This window comes from Procambarus clarkii, chromosome 9 (assembly GCF_040958095.1).
Source record: "Procambarus clarkii isolate CNS0578487 chromosome 9, FALCON_Pclarkii_2.0, whole genome shotgun sequence".
NCBI lineage: Eukaryota > Metazoa > Arthropoda > Malacostraca > Decapoda > Cambaridae > Procambarus > Procambarus clarkii.
In genome coordinates, this window is record NC_091158.1 from 2,940,454 (window position 1) to 2,957,553 (window position 17,100).

The 17,100-nt window shown below is 50.9% G+C and overlaps 3 protein-coding genes across 4 annotated transcripts in view; 1 reads left to right on the forward strand and 2 right to left on the reverse strand.

Annotated features, from left to right (window-relative positions):
- Positions 1 to 523: 523 nt before the first annotated feature.
- LOC123766075 (splicing factor 3A subunit 2-like) lies at positions 524 to 1,168 on the reverse strand. The gene has a single exon (XM_045754919.1). The coding sequence runs from the start codon at positions 1,166 to 1,168 to the stop codon at positions 524 to 526; it is 645 nt and encodes a 214-aa protein (XP_045610875.1).
- A 1,891-nt stretch (positions 1,169 to 3,059) lies between these two features.
- LOC123766074 (platelet binding protein GspB-like) lies at positions 3,060 to 8,100 on the forward strand. 2 transcript variants are annotated; one of them, XM_069321067.1, is made up of 2 exons: positions 3,060 to 7,169; positions 7,215 to 8,100. In XM_069321067.1, the coding sequence occupies exons 1-2, from the start codon at positions 3,081 to 3,083 to the stop codon at positions 7,833 to 7,835; spliced, it is 4,710 nt and encodes a 1,569-aa protein (XP_069177168.1). In that variant the 5' UTR covers positions 3,060 to 3,080; the 3' UTR covers positions 7,836 to 8,100. The 2 variants fall into 2 exon arrangements, with proteins under 2 accessions (XP_069177168.1, XP_045610874.1); XM_045754918.2 differs by having other exon boundaries at positions 3,060 to 8,100.
- A 7,998-nt stretch (positions 8,101 to 16,098) lies between these two features.
- The window catches only part of LOC138362759 (uncharacterized transmembrane protein DDB_G0289901-like), a 36,235-nt gene continuing 35,233 nt past the window's right edge, over positions 16,099 to 17,100 (reverse strand). Inside the window, exon 2 of the mRNA XM_069321313.1 lies at positions 16,099 to 17,100. This exon is cut by the window's right edge and continues 887 nt beyond it. Coding sequence (XP_069177414.1) covers positions 16,099 to 17,100 — 1,002 coding nt within the window.

Here is a 17,100-nt window from a genome sequence, read left to right on the forward strand (position 1 = left end):
ACAGGCACATCACAGACACATCACAGGCACAACACAAGCTCAACACAGGCCCACCACAGACACATCACAAGCACAACACAGGCACATCACAAGCAAATCACAGGCACATCACAGACACATCACAGGCACATCACAAACAAATCACAGGCACATCACAGGCACATCACAGGCACATCACAGACACATCACAGGCACATCACAGGCACATCAGACACAACACAGGCACATCACAGGCACATCACAGACACATCACAGGCACATCACAGACACATCACAGGCACATCACAGGCACATCACAGACACATCACAGACACATCACAGACACATCACAGACACATCACAGGCACATCACAGGCACATCACAAGCACATCGCAGGCACATCGCAGGCACATCACAAGCACATCACAGGCACATCACAAGCACATCACAGTCACATGCTGGATGTGACGACGTGTCAATGAGTAGACACCAAGACGTCAAGTCAAGAACGCAGCGATGATGTGGATCATCATGAGTAACTCATCAGTAGGCCTGGTGAGTCCCGGCAGCTGGGGCCCTGATCCCCGGCAGCTGGGGCCCTGATCCCCGGCAGCTGGGGCGCTGATCCCCGGCAGCTGGGGCGCTGATCCCCGGCAGCTGGGGCGCTGATCCCCGGCAGCTGGGGCGCTGATCCCCGGCAGCTGGGGCGCTGATCCCCGGCAGCTGCGGCGCTGATCCCCGGCAGCTGGGGCGCTGATCCCCGGCAGCTGGGGCGCTGATCCCCGGCAGCTGGGGCGCTGATCCCCGGCAGCTGGGGCGCTGATACCCGGCAGCTGGGGCGCTGATCCCCGACAGCTGGGGCGCTGATCCCCGGCAGCTGGGGCGCTGATCCCCGGCAGCTGGGGCGCTGATCCCCGGCAGCTGGGGCGCTGATCCCCGGCAGCTGGGGCGCTGATCCCCGGCAGCTGGGGCGCTGATCCCCGGCAGCTGGGGCGCTGATCCCCGGCAGCTGGGGCGCTGATCCCCGGCAGCTGGGGCGCTGATCCCCGGCAGCTGGGGCGCTGATCCCCGGCAGCTGGGGCGCTGATCCCCGGCAGCTGGGGCGCTGATCCCCGGCAGCTGGGGCGCTGATCCCCGGCAGCTGGGGCGCTGATCCCCGGCAGCTGGGGCGCTGATCCCCGGCACCATTCAACTGCACTCTGCTCCTGCACCCACCAGAGAGCTCACTGACTGTAGCAGTGAGGGAGACCTCCCTGAGCAGCGAGGAGGACCTCCCTGAGCAGCGAGGAGGACCTCCCTGAGCAGTGAGGGAGACCTCCCTGAGCAGCGAGGAGGACCTCCCTGAGCAGTGAGGGAGACCTCCCTGATCAGCGAGGAGGACCTCCCTGAGCAGCGAGGAGGACCTCCCTGAGCAGTGAGGGAGACCTCCCTGAGCAGCGAGGAGGACCTCCCTGAGCAGTGAGGGAGACCTCCCTGAGCAGCGAGGAGGACCTCCCTGAGCAGTGAGGGAGACCTCCCTGAGCAGTGAGGGAGACCTCCCTGAGCAGTGAGGGAGACCTCCCTGAGCAGCGAGGGAGACCTCCCTGAGCAGCGAGGAGGACCTCCCTGAGCAGCGAGGGAGACCTCCCTGAGCAGTGAGGGAGACCTCCCTGAGCAGCGAGGGAGACCTCCGTGAGCAGTGAGGGAGACCTCCCTGAGCAGTGAGGGAGACCTCCCTGAGCAGTGAGGGAGACCTCCCTGAGCAGTGAGGGAGACCTCCCTGAGCAGCGAGGGAGACCTCCCTGAGCAGTGAGGGAGACCTCCCTGAGCAGTGAGGGAGACCTCCCTGAGCAGTGAGGGAGACCTCCCTGAGCAGCGAGGGAGACCTCCCTGAGCAGTGAGGGAGACCTCCCTGAGCAGCGAGGGAGACCTCCCTGAGCAGTGAGGGAGACCTCCCTGAGCAGCGAGGGAGACCTCCCTGAGCAGTGAGGGAGACCTCCCTGAGCAGTGAGGGAGACCTCACTCTGTAGTGGATCAGTAGAGGGTGAGGCCCACTGGGGGGAGGGGGGGGGTGTAATAGGATGCTGGCCCCGGGTGAGGAGATAAAGTTCCACCTGATCCCTCCTCATTTACATACAGGAAAGATGCTGCCCATAAACAGCTCACTCCGTTATGTTGAAGCATCAGGCCTACCATCACCCTCTTTACGGTGATGGTAGGTCCCCCCGTCTTGTCCCATATCCTTATCCTCAACCCTTCCCAGTGCTGTATAGTCGTAATGGCTTGGCGCTTTCCCCCACATAGTTCACTTCCCTTCGGTAATATAGACCTACTGTGTTTTTATCATCATCAATATTGTTACAGTGCTCATGAGTGTACCCAGAGGTGTACCCAGAGGTGTACCCAGAGGTGTACCCAGAAGCGCAATTAAATACTGCTATTTCAGCCCGTCCTCCAAAAATGGGTCATGGAGGCCCTAGCTGACCAGGTTCGAATCCTTCACGAGTCAAGCGTTTCTGACGCATGTTGGCTTCGGAACTATTCAAACTTGACGGTTACTTACACACACACACACACATGGTTATATCACTACACACAAATATCAAGTTCAGTATTCCACGTAATGATCAGTGCACACAATTGATAGATCAATACACGCATGGATTGATCAAAACATACATTGGTTCATCAACACACACACAGAATAGTGCACACATCAACTAATTTGTACACACGAGGAATGATTGGTATACACAAAAAATAGGTCAATACAAACATGGATTGATCTGTACACAAAGCAGGATGCACTGAACCTTATGTGTGTGTGTGTGTGTGTGTGTGTGTGTGTGTGTGTGTGTGTGTGTGTGTGTGTGTGAGTGTGAGTGTGTGTGCGTGTGTGTGTGTGTGTGTGTGTGTGTGTGTGTGTGTGTGTGTGTGTGTGTGTGTGTGTGTGTGTGTGTGTGTGTGTGTGTGTGTGTGAGGTGGATATAATTCAGTTCCACAGTCCGTCAATCAGTCCGTCCAAAGCACAGTCCCCTTTCCCCTGCAGCCTTCACAACGGAATATAGCGTTAAAATTCTTGGTAACACACCATCAAAAATAATATATTTAGGTGTACGTAATGACCCACATGGCCCTGGAAGGTGAAACGCCCTATTGGCTCCTTCAGTGGCTCACCTCTTTCTTCCTGAAGAAGGAACTGAAGGAGGCGGAAGAGCCCAAGAGGGTAATGGCCGGGTTCCTGCAGAAGCATCCAGACATGGTGAAGGCAGGTGGGCCGGGGAGGGTGATGCCAGAGCCACCACACCACACCAGGGTGACGGCCTGGGGGATACCCTCCCTGGTGGAGTGGACGGGCCTCCTGGGGCTGCTGGTGCTCCTGCTGCTGCTGCTGCGGGGCGTCTGGGACCACCTCAGGCACAACCTGCTGGAGGAGGTGAAGGCTATGATAGCCAAGGAAGCGAATGTAAGGGAGATGATGTTAAAACAACAGGTACAGGTGTTAAGGGAGTCTATGTTGCAGGAGACCAGCGACTCGAGTGAGACCAGGGACTCAAGTGAGAACACTGACTCGAGTGAGAACACTGACTCGAGTGAGAACACTGACTCGAGTGAGAACACTGACTCGAGTGAGAACACTGACTCGAGTGAGATCAGTGATTTGAGTGAGATCAGTGACTCGAGTGAGATCAGTGACTCGAGTGAGATCAGTGACTCGAGTGAGATCAGTGACTCGAGTGAGATCAGTGACTCGAGTGAGGCCAGTGACTCGAGTGAGACCAGTGACTCGAGTGAGGCCAGTGACTCGAGTGAGAACACTGACTCGAGTGAGAACACTGACTCGAGTGAGAACACTGACTCGAGTGAGAACACTGACTCGAGTGAGACCACTGACTCGAGTGAGACCACTGACTCGAGTGAAAACACTGACTCGACTGACTCGAGTGACTCGAATGAGACCAGTGACTCGAATGAGACCAGTGACTCGAGTGAGACCAGTGACTCGAGTGAGACCAGTGACTCGAGTGAGGCCAGTGACTCGAGTGAGAACACTGACTCGAGTGAGAACACTGACTCGAGTGAGAACACTGACTCGAGTGAGACCACTGACTCGAGTGAGACCACTGACTCGAGTGAAAACACTGACTCGAGTGAGACGAGTGACTCGAATGAGACAAGTGACTCGAATGAGACGAGTGACTCGAATGAGACCAGTGACTCGAATGAGAACACTGACTCGAGTGAGGTGAAGGAGATTTTGGGGGAGGAGGTGAGGAACTTGATAGCTGGTAAAATGAGGGAGCTGATGAAGGAGGAACTGATGATGATGCGGGAGGAGATGAAGAGGATGATAGTGGAGGAGGTGAGGGAGGTCACGATGGTAGAGATGAGTGACCCCCGGAAGACGAGTGACCTCGGGAAGATGAGTGACCCCCGGAACACGAGTGACCTCGGGAAGATGAGTGACCTCGGGAAGATGAGTGACCCCCGGAAGACGAGTGACCTCGGGAAGATGAGTGACCCCCGGAAGACGAGTGACCTCGGGAAGATGAGTGACCCCCGGAAGATGAGTGGAGCGGGTGAGCATTCACATGTTCTACAAGGGAATGAACAGGACTACTTGCCAGAGAATGAAGAGAAGGCTTCACTAGAGAATGAAGAGACGACTTCACTAGAAAATGAAGAGAAAGCTTCACTAGAGAATGAAGAGAAGGCTTCACTACGGAATGAAGAGAAGGCTTCACTAGGGAATGAAGAGAAGACTTCACCAGAGAATGAAGAGAAGGCGTCTCTAGGGAATGAAGAGAAGGCGTCTCTAGGGAATGAAGAGACGGCTTCACTAGAAAATGAAGAGAAGGCTTCACTAGGGAATGAAGAGAAGGCTTCACCAGAGAATGAAGAGAAGGCTTCACCAGAGAATGAAGAGAAGGCGTCTCTAGGGAATGAAGAGAAGGCTTCACTAGAGAATGAAGAGACGGCTTCACTAGAGAATGAAGAGACGACTTCACTAGAAAATGAAGAGAAAGCTTCACTAGGGAATGAAGAGAAAGCTTCACTAGGGAATGAAGAGAAGGCTTCACTAGGGAATGAAGAGAAGGCTTCACCAGAGAATGAAGAGAAGGCGTCTCTAGGGAATGAAGAGAAGGCGTCTCTAGGGAATGAAGAGACGGCTTCACTAAGGAATGAAGAGACGGCTTCACTAAGGAATGAAGAGACGGCTTCACTAAGGAATGAAGAGACGGCTTCACTAAGGAATGAAGAGACGGCTTCACTAAGGAATGAAGAGACGGCTTCACTAAGGAATGAAGAGACGGCTTCACTAAGGAATGAAGTGAAAGACGGTAAAGCTGCGACTATTACTGTAAAATTAATGTATGACGGCCTCTCGTGGAGTGTCTCCCACCACCACCCAGACGGTGACCCCCATGACCACTCCCCCGGCGGCACTGGTGCCCCTGGCCGGAGGTCCCCTGGCGGCACTGGTGCCCCTGGCCGGAGGTCCCCTGGCGGCACTGGTGCCCCTGGCCGGAGGTCCCCTGGCGGCACTGGTGCCCCTGGCCGGAGGTCCCCTGGCGGCACTGGTGCCCCTGGCCGGAGGTCCCCTGGCGGTACTGGTGCCCCTGGCCGGGGGTCCCCTGGCGGTACTGGTGCCCCTGGCCGGGGGTCCCCTGGCGGTACTGGTGCCCCTGGCCGGAGGTCCCCTGGCGGTACTGGTGCCCCTGGCCGGAGGTCCCCTGGCGGTACTGGAGGCGGGTCTCATAGCCAGCACCGGCATCCTAACCAATTCATAACTGAAGCCCCTGTCGACGGGGAAGCCCCTGTCGACGAGGGAGCCCCTGTCGACGAGGAAGCCCCTGTCGACGAGGAAGCCTCTGTTGACGGGGAAGCCTCTGTCGACGAGGAAACACCTGTCGACGGGGAAGCCCCTGTCGACGGGGAAGCCCCTGTCGACGGGGAAGCCCCTGTCGAGGAGGAAGCCCCTGTCGACGGGGAAGCCCCTGTCGACGGGGAAGCCCCTGTCGACGAGGAAGCCTCTGTCGACGAGGAAGCCCCTGTTGACGGGGAAGCCCCTGTTGACGGGGAAGCCCCTGTCGACGAGGAAGCCCCTGTCGACGAGGAAGCCCCTGTCGACGAGGAAGCCCCTGTCGACGAGGAAGCCCCTGTCGACGAGGAAGCCCCTGTCGACGGGGAAGCCCCTGTCGACGGGGAAGCCCCTGTCGACGAGGAAGCCCCTGTCGACGGGGAAGCCCCTGTCGACGGGGAAGCCCCTGTCGACGGGGAAACACCTGTCGACGAGGAAGCCCCTTTCGACGGGGAAACACCTGTCGACGGGGAAGCCCCTGTCGACGGGGAAGCCCCTGTCGACGAGGAAGCCCCTGTCGACGGGGAAGCCCCTGTCGACGGGGAAACACCTGTCAACGAGGAAGCCCCTGTCGACGGGGAAACACCTGTCAACGAGGAAGCCCCTGTCGACGAGGAAGCCCCTGTCGACGAGGAAGCCCCTGTCGACGGGGAAATACCTGTCAACGAGGAAGCCCCTGTCGACGGGGAAACACCTGTCGACGGGGAAACACCTGTCGACGGGGAAATACCTGTCAACGAGGAAGCCCCTGTCGACGGGGAAACACCTGTCGACGGGGAAACACCTGTCGACGGGGAAATACCTGTCAACGAGGAAGCCCCTCCATATAGAGAGACCACTCTCATAAACCCTCCAGAGCTCGCTCTACCCACATGTCCAGGGGAAACCAACTCTAGCTGTACGAGCGGGGAGAGTGGAAGGATTTCCCCACCGTGGGTTGGGGAAACTCGTATTCCATGTGTCAGTTACCCCGCCATGCCTTCCAGAGTATCCCTCTTCCAGACCCACGCTCGGAACATCGCTCGGAACATCACTCAAGATCTGGAAGGCGTTTTCCCGCAGAGCCAGAACGGCAACGGGGTGATTGTTGTGTTGTACGTAGTGGTTTGTGAGGGAATGCTGAGGAATGATGAGAGAACATTGCACGTAGGCCCAGTCATGATGCAGGTGGATGGAGAGAGAACACTGCTCATGGACCCAGTCATTATGCAGGTGGATGGAAAGAGAAAACTGCACATAGACCCAGTCATGATGCAGGTGGATGGAGAGAGAACACTCCACATAGACCCAGTCATGACGCAGGTGGATGGAGAGAGAACACTGCTCATGGATCCAGTCATGACGCAGGTGGATGGAGAAAGAACACTGTTCTTGGACCCAGTCATGATGCAGGTGGATGGAGAAAGAACACTGTTCTTGGACCCAGTCATGATGCAGGTGGATGGAGAAAGAACACTGTTCTTGGACCCAGTCATGATGCAGGTGGATAGAGCGAGAACATTACGTGGAGAAGGGCGCTCGAGAAGAGTACTTCCTTTACAGCCAGTCGCCTACTTTATCCCAATCTCTCCTCCGAAACCCCAGAGTGAAAGGAACCTCAACAACTCCCCACACATACCACTAGGGGGCATTACGTTTGATATCTCTGTGAGTGGTCTTAAAAACAGAAAATGCCGGGCAAAGAAACCTTTAGTGACGAAGCCCCCCAGTGAGAACTGTCCCAGTGAGGAATGTCCCAGTGAGAACTGTCCCAGTGAGGAATGTCCCAGTGAGGAATGTCCCAGTGAAGAATGTCCCAGTGAGGAATGTCCCAGTGAGAACTGTCCCAGTGAGGAATGTCCCAGTGAGGAATGTCCCAGTGAGGAATGTCCTAGTGAGGAATGTCCTAGTGAGGAATGTCCCAGTGAGGAATGTCCTAGTGAGGAAACCTCGAGAGAGGAATGTCCCAGTGAGAAGTCTTCCAGAAAGAATCTTACGCACATGAAATCCCATGGAGAAGAAACCAACAAATAAAACTCCCAAATGAGGACAGTTCTAATTTGAGTGTTATATATATATATATATATATATATATATAATGTGGGAGTGAGTACCATCTCTGGCTGGACCCTTAGCCTCAGAGAAAAGCACACATAACGCATTACAGGGTATTTTTAACTCCACTCCAATATTATATCAAAGCTCGATTTGCCTAACAACGCCAGTATTCCTGAAATTATTTGTTTTTGTCATAGAATGACAAGATTTTCCATTTTATTATATTTATGATTTATTTTTTTTTAATTTTAATTTGAGTTTATATTAACGTATAAATATGGCCAAACCTAGCCAACTAAGTCAGTAATTCATGCTCTTAATATAATATAATAATATTAATTCAGATAAACTTAATGATTCAGATAAAAATTCCGATTGAAAATAAGGAAAATCACTCTGCTTGTTAGGCAAATCGGGCCTTGCTTACTAGGCCAAGTAGTATGGTGGCCCGGCACGCGTCCCTCGCCCTGCCCGGCAGATAACGCTCCCGTCCCGCCCTTCGACTCCCTATAATGAGATTCGTAAACATTCCTGAGTAGGAGCGACGAGGAGACTGTGGTCAGGAGAGGGGTTCGGCGGAGGCGGCACAGATGCAGGTCAGACATACATGGATTCATTAGGCAGACAGTAGAAGAGGAGTTGGACTTGAGAGAGGGAGCGTGGCAGGACGGGAAGAGAGAGGGACAGGTGGGAGAGAGTAATGGACAAGCCCAGAAGATAAAAGAGGCATGGCAGTGATGGGCGGGACAGGTAGACTGACACAGTGTAACACACGGTCTGGCAAGACCCTTCTCCAGATTTCCCACTCCGTAAAAATTCCAACCTTTTAGTTTAATCAGAAACAAGCAACCAACCAACCGAGTCCGATGCATAGAAAACAGGAATATTTGTGAGCCGTTAATTTTCTGAAGTAAGTTGTATTTGTAATAATGATTACGTAAAAATGCGACCTATTAATTGACAAGATGGGTTGTACTTCTCAACAGCTGGATGTGAAGGTGTTCGAACGCCATCAGTTGTGAGTCGTGTGTGTAAGTCAGTTTCCATTTATAAACAGAGCGCTTGGTGGCTGGATTAACGAGCATTTGGCCTTTGTTGAAGAGGACAGGCAGCCACACCAGTTGTTATGATGATACAGCCGCGGCTCCGCTGCTGGCAGGGTCGGAGGTGCAGCCCAGTTCCTTCACTCCCTTCTCATCCCTCTTCCAAGTGTTATATAGTCATTCGTGCTTAATAGGTTCTCCTTATACTTACCATAACGTGATAGAGAAATGTGAATACCGGAGTACAAGTTCTTCAGCTGTGACAGGAAGCAGAGACTACAGCGTTATCTTGAGGTTATCTTGAGATGATTTCGGGGCTTAGCGTCCCCGCGGCCCGGTCCTCGACCAGGCCTTCTTTTTGTTCCACTCCACTCCAGGAAGCAACCCGTAGCAGGTGTCTAACGTCTAGATACTTATTTACTGCTAGGTGAACAGAGCATCATGGTGAAACAAACTGCCCATTTGTTTCCGCCTCCACCGGGGATCGAACGTGGAACCTCAGGACTATGAATTCCGAGCGCTGTCCACTCAGCCGCCAGGTTCCATACTGGAGCCTGGAGGATGGGGTCAGCCTGTGCATCAAAGACATACTCATCAGCATTGAGCTGCTATACACCACAACTGATATGGTGGAAGTGCTGATAATCAAAAAAGAGATCCTAAACATGGTTATTGTTCTGGTATATAAGTCACCGGAGGTAAATCCTCAGCAGTTTAAAGACTAATGAAAATAGAACACTGCTTTTAAAAACTTCACAACGCCAGCCCCAATGACATATTGCTTGGGGGACTTCTTCCTACGGCACCTGGAGTGAAGAATGCGTCTAATACAGTTATGTGTGAGAATATCCCAGGCAGTAGCCCATATGAAGTCACACACAAGTGACCTATTACGGGTGTGTGACATATTGGCCTTAAACCAGCAAATTGTAGAACCAACTAGAAAGGTAAATATACTAGAGTCTAGTGTAGTTTTAGTATTTGAAATTCACTAAAGTCTTTGCTAGTTGTGTCCATGGCTGCCAACACTCTAGTTGTGTCCATGGCTGCCAACACTCTAGTTGTGTCCATGGCTGACAACACTCTAATTGTGTCCATGGCTGCCAACACTCTGGTTGTGTCCATGGCTGCCAACACTCTAGTTGTGTCCATGGCTGCCAACACTCTAGTTGTGTCCATGGCTGACAACACTCTAATTGTGTCCATGGCTGCCAACACTCTGGTTGTGTCCATGGCTGCCAACACTCTAGTTGTGTCCATGGCTGCCAACACTCTAGTTGTGTCCATGGCTGCCAACACTCTGGTTGTGTCCATGGCTGCCAACACTCTTTTTGTGTCCATGGCTGCCAACACTCTGGTTGTGTCCATGGCTGCCAACACTCTAGTTGTGTCCATGGCTGCCAACACTCTGGTTGTGTCCATGGCTGCCAACACTCTGGTTGTGTCCATGGCTGCCAACACTCTGGTTGTGTCCATGGCTGCCAACACTACCTCCCATCACCACAGTCACCAAAGGGGTGTTGAGTGGGAGAGCGGGAGCGGCTGGGCGCCACAGGTTGGCTCTGATCGATGACACCTGTTCTTCCTCTCGCCTCATCCTCCCTCATCAGTAGGCGAGGAGGGCGGGATATGAGGCGTTATGAGTCTGGCACGAGGGGTCACGAGTCTGACACGAGGGGTCACGAGTCTGACACGAGGGGTCACGAGTCTGACACGAGGGGTCACGAGTCTGACACGAGGGGTCACGAGGGGTCACGAGTCTGACACGAGGGGTCACGAGTCTGACACGAGGGGTCACGAGTCTGACACGAGGGGTCACGAGTCTGACACGAGGGGTCACGAGTCTGACACGAGGGGTCACGAGTCTGGCACGAGGGGTCACGAGTCTGGCACGAGGGGTCACGAGTCTGGCACGAGGGGGTCACGAGTCTGACACGAGGGGTCACGAGTCTGACACGAGGGGTCACGAGTCTGACACGAGGGGTCACGAGGGGTCACGAGTCTGACACGAGGGGTCACGAGTTTGGCACGAGGGGTCACGAGTCTGACACGAGGGGTCACGAGGGGTTGTGACCCTTCATCCCAAACGCCGCAGTCTAGACCTCATTTCCCGCCATTTTGAGGTCGTCTGTGTTGGCTCATTTTCGTGGTACTTGGCGGTAGGTTTATGAGTTCTGAAGAGGCAGGAGGGTGGGGGGGGGGAGACGCAGGTGGTACTCGTCCATAAAATTCGTGGGAGCACCCAACATGCTCTCCCGGCTCACTGCTGAGAAGAGCAAGCTTGGCTTAATTACCAAACACACACACAACGTGTCAAGAAGGCGGACATCCTGCCTGCTATCATAACTCATGTTATATTTCCCATTTCTTGTACCTCAACATCTTTAACTCCTTCCACCTAAAAAAAAATTCTTACAAATGTTTTACATCTAAATGTTTCCGGGAGGTCTTCTACTCCCCGGACTGGGGCCAAGCTTGACGTGTGATAACTTGCTCCAAGTTATCACACCTCTGGAATACATCCACCTTTGTTCCAGCAATATTTATAATGCTTGCTGGGAGGGTGTTGAACAACTGTGGACCTCTGATGTTCAGTGTTCTCTGATTGTGCCTATGGCACCTCTACTACTCACTGGTTCTGTTCTGCATGTCCTTCCGTATCTTTCGTTCCAGTATGTTGTTATTCTACTGTGCAAATTTGGGACCTGGCCCTCCAGTATATTCCATGTGTATATTATACAAAAAAACTCATTTGATTCCTTTCTCGTCTCCTTTCCAGAGAGTATAGTTGGAGAGCTTTGAGACGGTGCCAATAATTCTGATGCATACATATACTATGCTTCCTGTTCTTTGTATTCCCTCTAATTCAGAGGTCTCTCCCGTTCTGAAAGGGGCAGTGAGTACTGACCAATACTCAAGACGGGACAACACCAGTGATTCAAATACTATTAGCATTGCTGTGGGGTCCCTGGATTTGAACGTTCTCATAATCCCTCCTATCATTTTCTCGGCCGCCGCCATATTTGCTCGGTTATGTTCACTAAATGTCATAGTGTCAGACATTATAATTCCCAGATCTTTTATATGTTGCTTTCCTTCTGTGGTTATGTCTGACTGTTTCTTGTACCTTCTGTTTCGTTTAAGTTGCTCGTTTCCACCATTTACATGTACCTGGAACTTATCACTGTTAAACATCATGTTAATTTCAGTTGCTCAATAGAAGACTATTAATACTGACCTGCAGTTTTTCAGTGTCTTCTACAGAGGAAAATTTTCATGCTGATTTTTGTATCATCTGCAAATAAAGGCACTGCATATGAAGACTAGTCTTCATATGTGACTAGTACTTGTTTATATATCCGAGATTAGAATGAGAAATAGCAGCGGTGCTCTATGACTGTGCCCTGGGGTATAGCAGCGGTGCTCTATGACTGTGCCCTGGGGTATAGTGCTTTTCACTGTACTTCGACTTGATCTTATGTGAGTGACTGTTACTCTCCATTCTGTTTGACAAAGTTGAAAATCCAACGCCCCACTTTACCCGTTATTGCTATTGATCTCATGTTATGGGCTATCACTCCATGGTCACATTTGTCAAATGCCTTTGCAGTCTGTGTATACAACATCTACATCTTGCTTTTCCTCTAAGGCTGTTGTGATTTTGTCATAGTGGTTGAGTAACTGTAGTCAATGCTATAGCTATTGGGCGCCTGACAGCTGAGTGGACAGCGCTTCGGATTCGTAGTCCAGAGGTTCCGGGTTCGATCCCCGGTGGAGGCGGAGACAACTGGGCAAAACAGTTTCTTTCACCCTGATGCCCCTGTTACCTAGCAGTAAATAGGTACCTGGGAATGAGACAGCTGCTACGGGCTGCTTCCTAGGGATGTGTAACAAAAAGGAGGCCTGGTCGAGGACCGGGCCGCGGGGACGCTAAGCCCCGAAATCATCTCAAGATAACCTATCAGTGACTAAGGGGAAGTGAGGTCTATCTCTTTATGCCTCGCCTACTAACTAGCCTTGGTGTACCCGTTGCGTTGAAGCTTCACTATTCTAACAATCCACATCTTTGTCGCACCTGTCCTTAAAGTCGTGAATGGAGGAGGCTTCCACAACTTCTTCTGTTAGTGCAGTCTACTTGTTGACCACCCATACAGGGTAACAGTATTTCCTTACATTTCCTCTACTCATTTACGACTCTGACTTCCACTTGTGTCCTGTTGTGACAGACAGGATCTTCCCGCTCTAAATCCATGATGTCCTGGGTTGTGAACTTCATTATTTTCCATAAAATTGAAGATTCGATTCCTAATCACTCTTTCAAAAACTGTTATTATGTGAGATGTTAATGCATCTGGTCTATAATTTTTGGCCCAAGCTTTACAACCCTCCTTGTGCCGAGGAGCTATATCTGCTGATATAAGTACTGCTGGTATCTCCCCTGTATGCAGGCTCCTTCTCCATATTACACTGAGCGCTCGTGCTACTGGTACTTTGTATTTCTTTATGAATATTGAATTCCATGAGTCAGGACCAGGGGCTGAGTGCATGGGCATATTGTTAATTTCTCTTTCAAAGTCTTCTGAGTTCGTGTGAATATCAGTTATATTATTAGCAGCTTGAATGACATTCATAAAGAAGCTGTTTGGCTCCTTAACTTTCATGTTGTTTATTAGCATACTAAAAATAGTCTCATACTGGCCTTTTAGAAGTTCACAAATTTCTTTGTTATCCATAGTGTACGAAACTTCAGTTGTAATTAATGGTCCAATACTGAAGGTTTTTTATTTTGATTTCGCATATGTGAAAAAATATTTTGGATTTTTCTTTATCTCTTGAATAATTTTCTGTTCCCAATTCCTTTTCCTCAGACTCGTGCGATCGCTTCAACGTCTGCTCTATTTCTTTGATCTCCCTGTTTAGATTTATTTTCCTTTCTTGTGATAGTCGTGTCTACTTAACTATTTCATGATTATTTATCCTCCTGTACAGCCGTCTTCGTACTCTTCTAGAGTGGTCCTCTTTCTGACCCTGCTCACAGGCCCGTGCTTCAGGCAGATCTTGTATGCTTCAGCTGTCTCTTGCATCTTCTTAAATTTTCTGCTAAACAATTACAAGGCCTAGAATGGTACAGAATGATGCCATGCGCATCATCCTGGGTTGTCCTAGAACTGTCAGAATTGTTAACATGAGAAAGGAACTAAAATTACCTTCCATTTACGAAAGAATAGTTCTACCTAGTACTACGTTTTGCGCCAAAATTTTGAACCCTCCATCACTGACCATCCAAGTGGTTGGGCACCATTTCTTCCCCGTCCTATTCTTGACCCCTTCCCAGTGCTATATAGTCGTAATGGCTTGGCGCTTTCTCCTTATAGTTCCCTTCCATTTCCTTCTATTCAAATTAAATTGAGATCCATTCTAAACAATTCTGACTGTTCCCTAAATCCGCCGCAAAAAGTTCCTTACAGTGTGTGGCTCAGTTGTTGTGCCTATAATCTTCTGAAAGTGAATATGACTCATAATCTCTTAACCCTGATAAAACTGTTCACTATATTCCCCCTTGGAAAGATGTGCAGGTCTCTCTGCATTATACCGCCATCAGTGTAAAACAAATGTATAACACTGAAAGTTTGAGATGTATAACATGAGAAGCTATTGACTGTCATCTTCAAAATCTCAAACCGACTGAATGCTATGCCTTTACTGATGGCACTGTGCAGTTAGGCACTGGTAGAACAGGTTGTGCATGTGCAGTTTATAAAGGGAATGAAATGATTATGTCCAGTATATAGAGGCTGAACAACTGGGCAAGCACGACACAGACTGAGCTATTGGGCATTTATCTAGCCACTGAGTACCTTAAGTTCAATGGTGGTAGAGTTATTTTCTGTGACTCTTAAAGTGCTCTGCAGTCCTTAAATAACCCATCACAATGTATGTCTGAAGTAGCTTGTAATATTAAATGGAATGTAATTTTTGCCAATGATAATAACTATTGTATAAAACTTGTGTGGATCCCATCCCATGTTGGAGTTGGAAAACATGACTTTGTTGATCGATTGGCCAATGAGGCTTGCAGGAAAGAAAACACTGATTATGACTTTGGACTATCTAATGCAATTATTAGAAACATACAAATTAAAGAAATTAATTCAGATTTAGAAGAACTAAGAAATGCCCAGAGACCTGAAAGCTGCAGTAATAAAAGTTATGACAAGTTCTGTAATAATAGGTATTTGTATGGTCAGCACAGTAACCGGACCAGGCAATGTGATGTAGTCATTGCGAGAATTCGCCTTGGCTATAGACACATCTGGCAGGTTAGTGAGGCTGATCCACTACCAGAATATTCAGATTGTAAACTCTGTGTCAAACCTTTAAGACATTCACTAGAACACTATATTGTTGAATGTGAAACCGTAAAGGGTTTTAGACCTCCTGGCTTATTGTACCACCAACTGTGTAACTATTTTATTGACTCAGGTGTTCTGGACGACATCCTAACAATTTATCCAAAATTTGCTTGTCTATTTTAAAGAATTAAGAACAATTTTATTTATATCACTTCTCAGCTGCATCACTTATGAACCCATCCCTGCCCTTGTGTGGCAGTGCACAGTAGAAAGTTGTTTTCACATATTCATACATTAAAACATTGATTGTAACCATGTGATTGTAACCATATGTGCTTCAGCCTACAGTTTAGACTTATTGTCTTGTGTATGACCCTCTGTCCTGCGTGACAGTGAATACCACCATTATCCTCACTTTAATAAGACTTAATTGAAATCCTCAGATTAGGCAAAATTGTAATTAATTTTGTGAATTAAGATGTTAATAATAATAACCATCACGACATGGCCTCAGCCGCCATGGAAGACGAGCAAAAATAATGACGTGATATACACAGATTTCGTCAAAGTTTTCGACAAAAGTGACCATAATGTCATTGCACACAAAGTGCGCTCAAAAGAAATTACTAGCAAAGGTAGGGAGATGAATCTTTAAATTCCTAACAGAACCCGTAAATTCCGGATCATCATCCACGAAGAGCTCAGTCCCCCGTGAACCAGGCCACAGTACCCTGGTCCAGACGCCCAGGGCACTGTGCTTGCTCCAGTACTGTTTCTTATCCTCATAATGGACGTAGACAAGGACACAATGTATGGTACCGTATCATCCTTTGTAGATGTTACTCATGTCCTCCACCCGAGACTGTCCACAGGTCGTCCTCCGCCCGAGACTGTCCACAGGTCGTCCTCCACCCGAGACTGTCCACAGGTCGTCCTCCGCCCGAGACTGTCCACAGGTCGTCCTCCGCCCGAGACTGTCCACAGGTCGTCCTCCGCCCGAGACTGTCCCCAGGTCGTCCTCCACCCGAGACTGTCCACAGGTCGTCCTCCACCCGAGACTGTCCACAGGTCGTCCTCCACCCGAGACTGTCCACAGGTCGTCCTCCGCCCGAGACTATCCCCAGGTCGTCCTCCACCCGAGACTGTCCACAGGTCGTCCTCCACCCGAGACTGTCCACAGGTCGTCCTCCGCCCGAGACTATCCCCAGGTCGTCCTCCACCCGAGACTGTCCACAGGTCGTCCTCCACCCGAGACTGTCCACAGGTTGTCCTCCACCCGAGACTGTCCCCAGGTCGTCCTCCACCCGAGACTGTCCACAGGTCGTCCTCCGCCCGAGACTGTCCACAGGTCGTCCTCCGCCCGAGACTGTCCACAGGTCGTCCTCCGCCCGAGACTATCCCCAGGTCGTCCTCCACCCGAGACTGTCCACAGGTTGTCCTCCACCCGAGACTGTCCCCAGGTCGTCCTCCACCCGAGACTGTCCACAGGTCGTCCTCCGCCCGAGACTGTCCACAGGTTGTCCTCCACCCGAGACTGTCCCCAGGTCGTCCTCCACCCGAGACTGTCCACAGGTCGTCCTCCACCCGAGACTGTCCACAGGTCGTCCTCCACCCGAGACTGTCCCCAGGTCGTCCTCCACCCGAGACTGTCCACAGGTCGTCCTCCACCCGAGACTGTCCCCAAGTCGTCCTCCACCCGAGACTGTCCCCAGGTCGTCCTCCACCCGAGACTGTCCACAGGTCGTCCTCCACCCGAGACTGTCCACAGGTTGTCCTCCGCCCGAGACTGTCCACAGGTCGTCCTCCGCCCGAGACTGTCCACAGGTTGTCCTCCACCCGAGACTG

What these genes read in the sequence shown, in the direction of transcription:
- LOC123766074 (XM_045754918.2), top strand. Translation starts at nt 3,081, where the DNA reads ATGACCCACATGGCCCTGGAAGGTGAAACGCCCTATTGGCTCCTTCAG.
- LOC123766075 (XM_045754919.1), bottom strand. Translation starts at nt 1,168, where the DNA reads ATGGTGCCGGGGATCAGCGCCCCAGCTGCCGGGGATCAGCGCCCCAGC.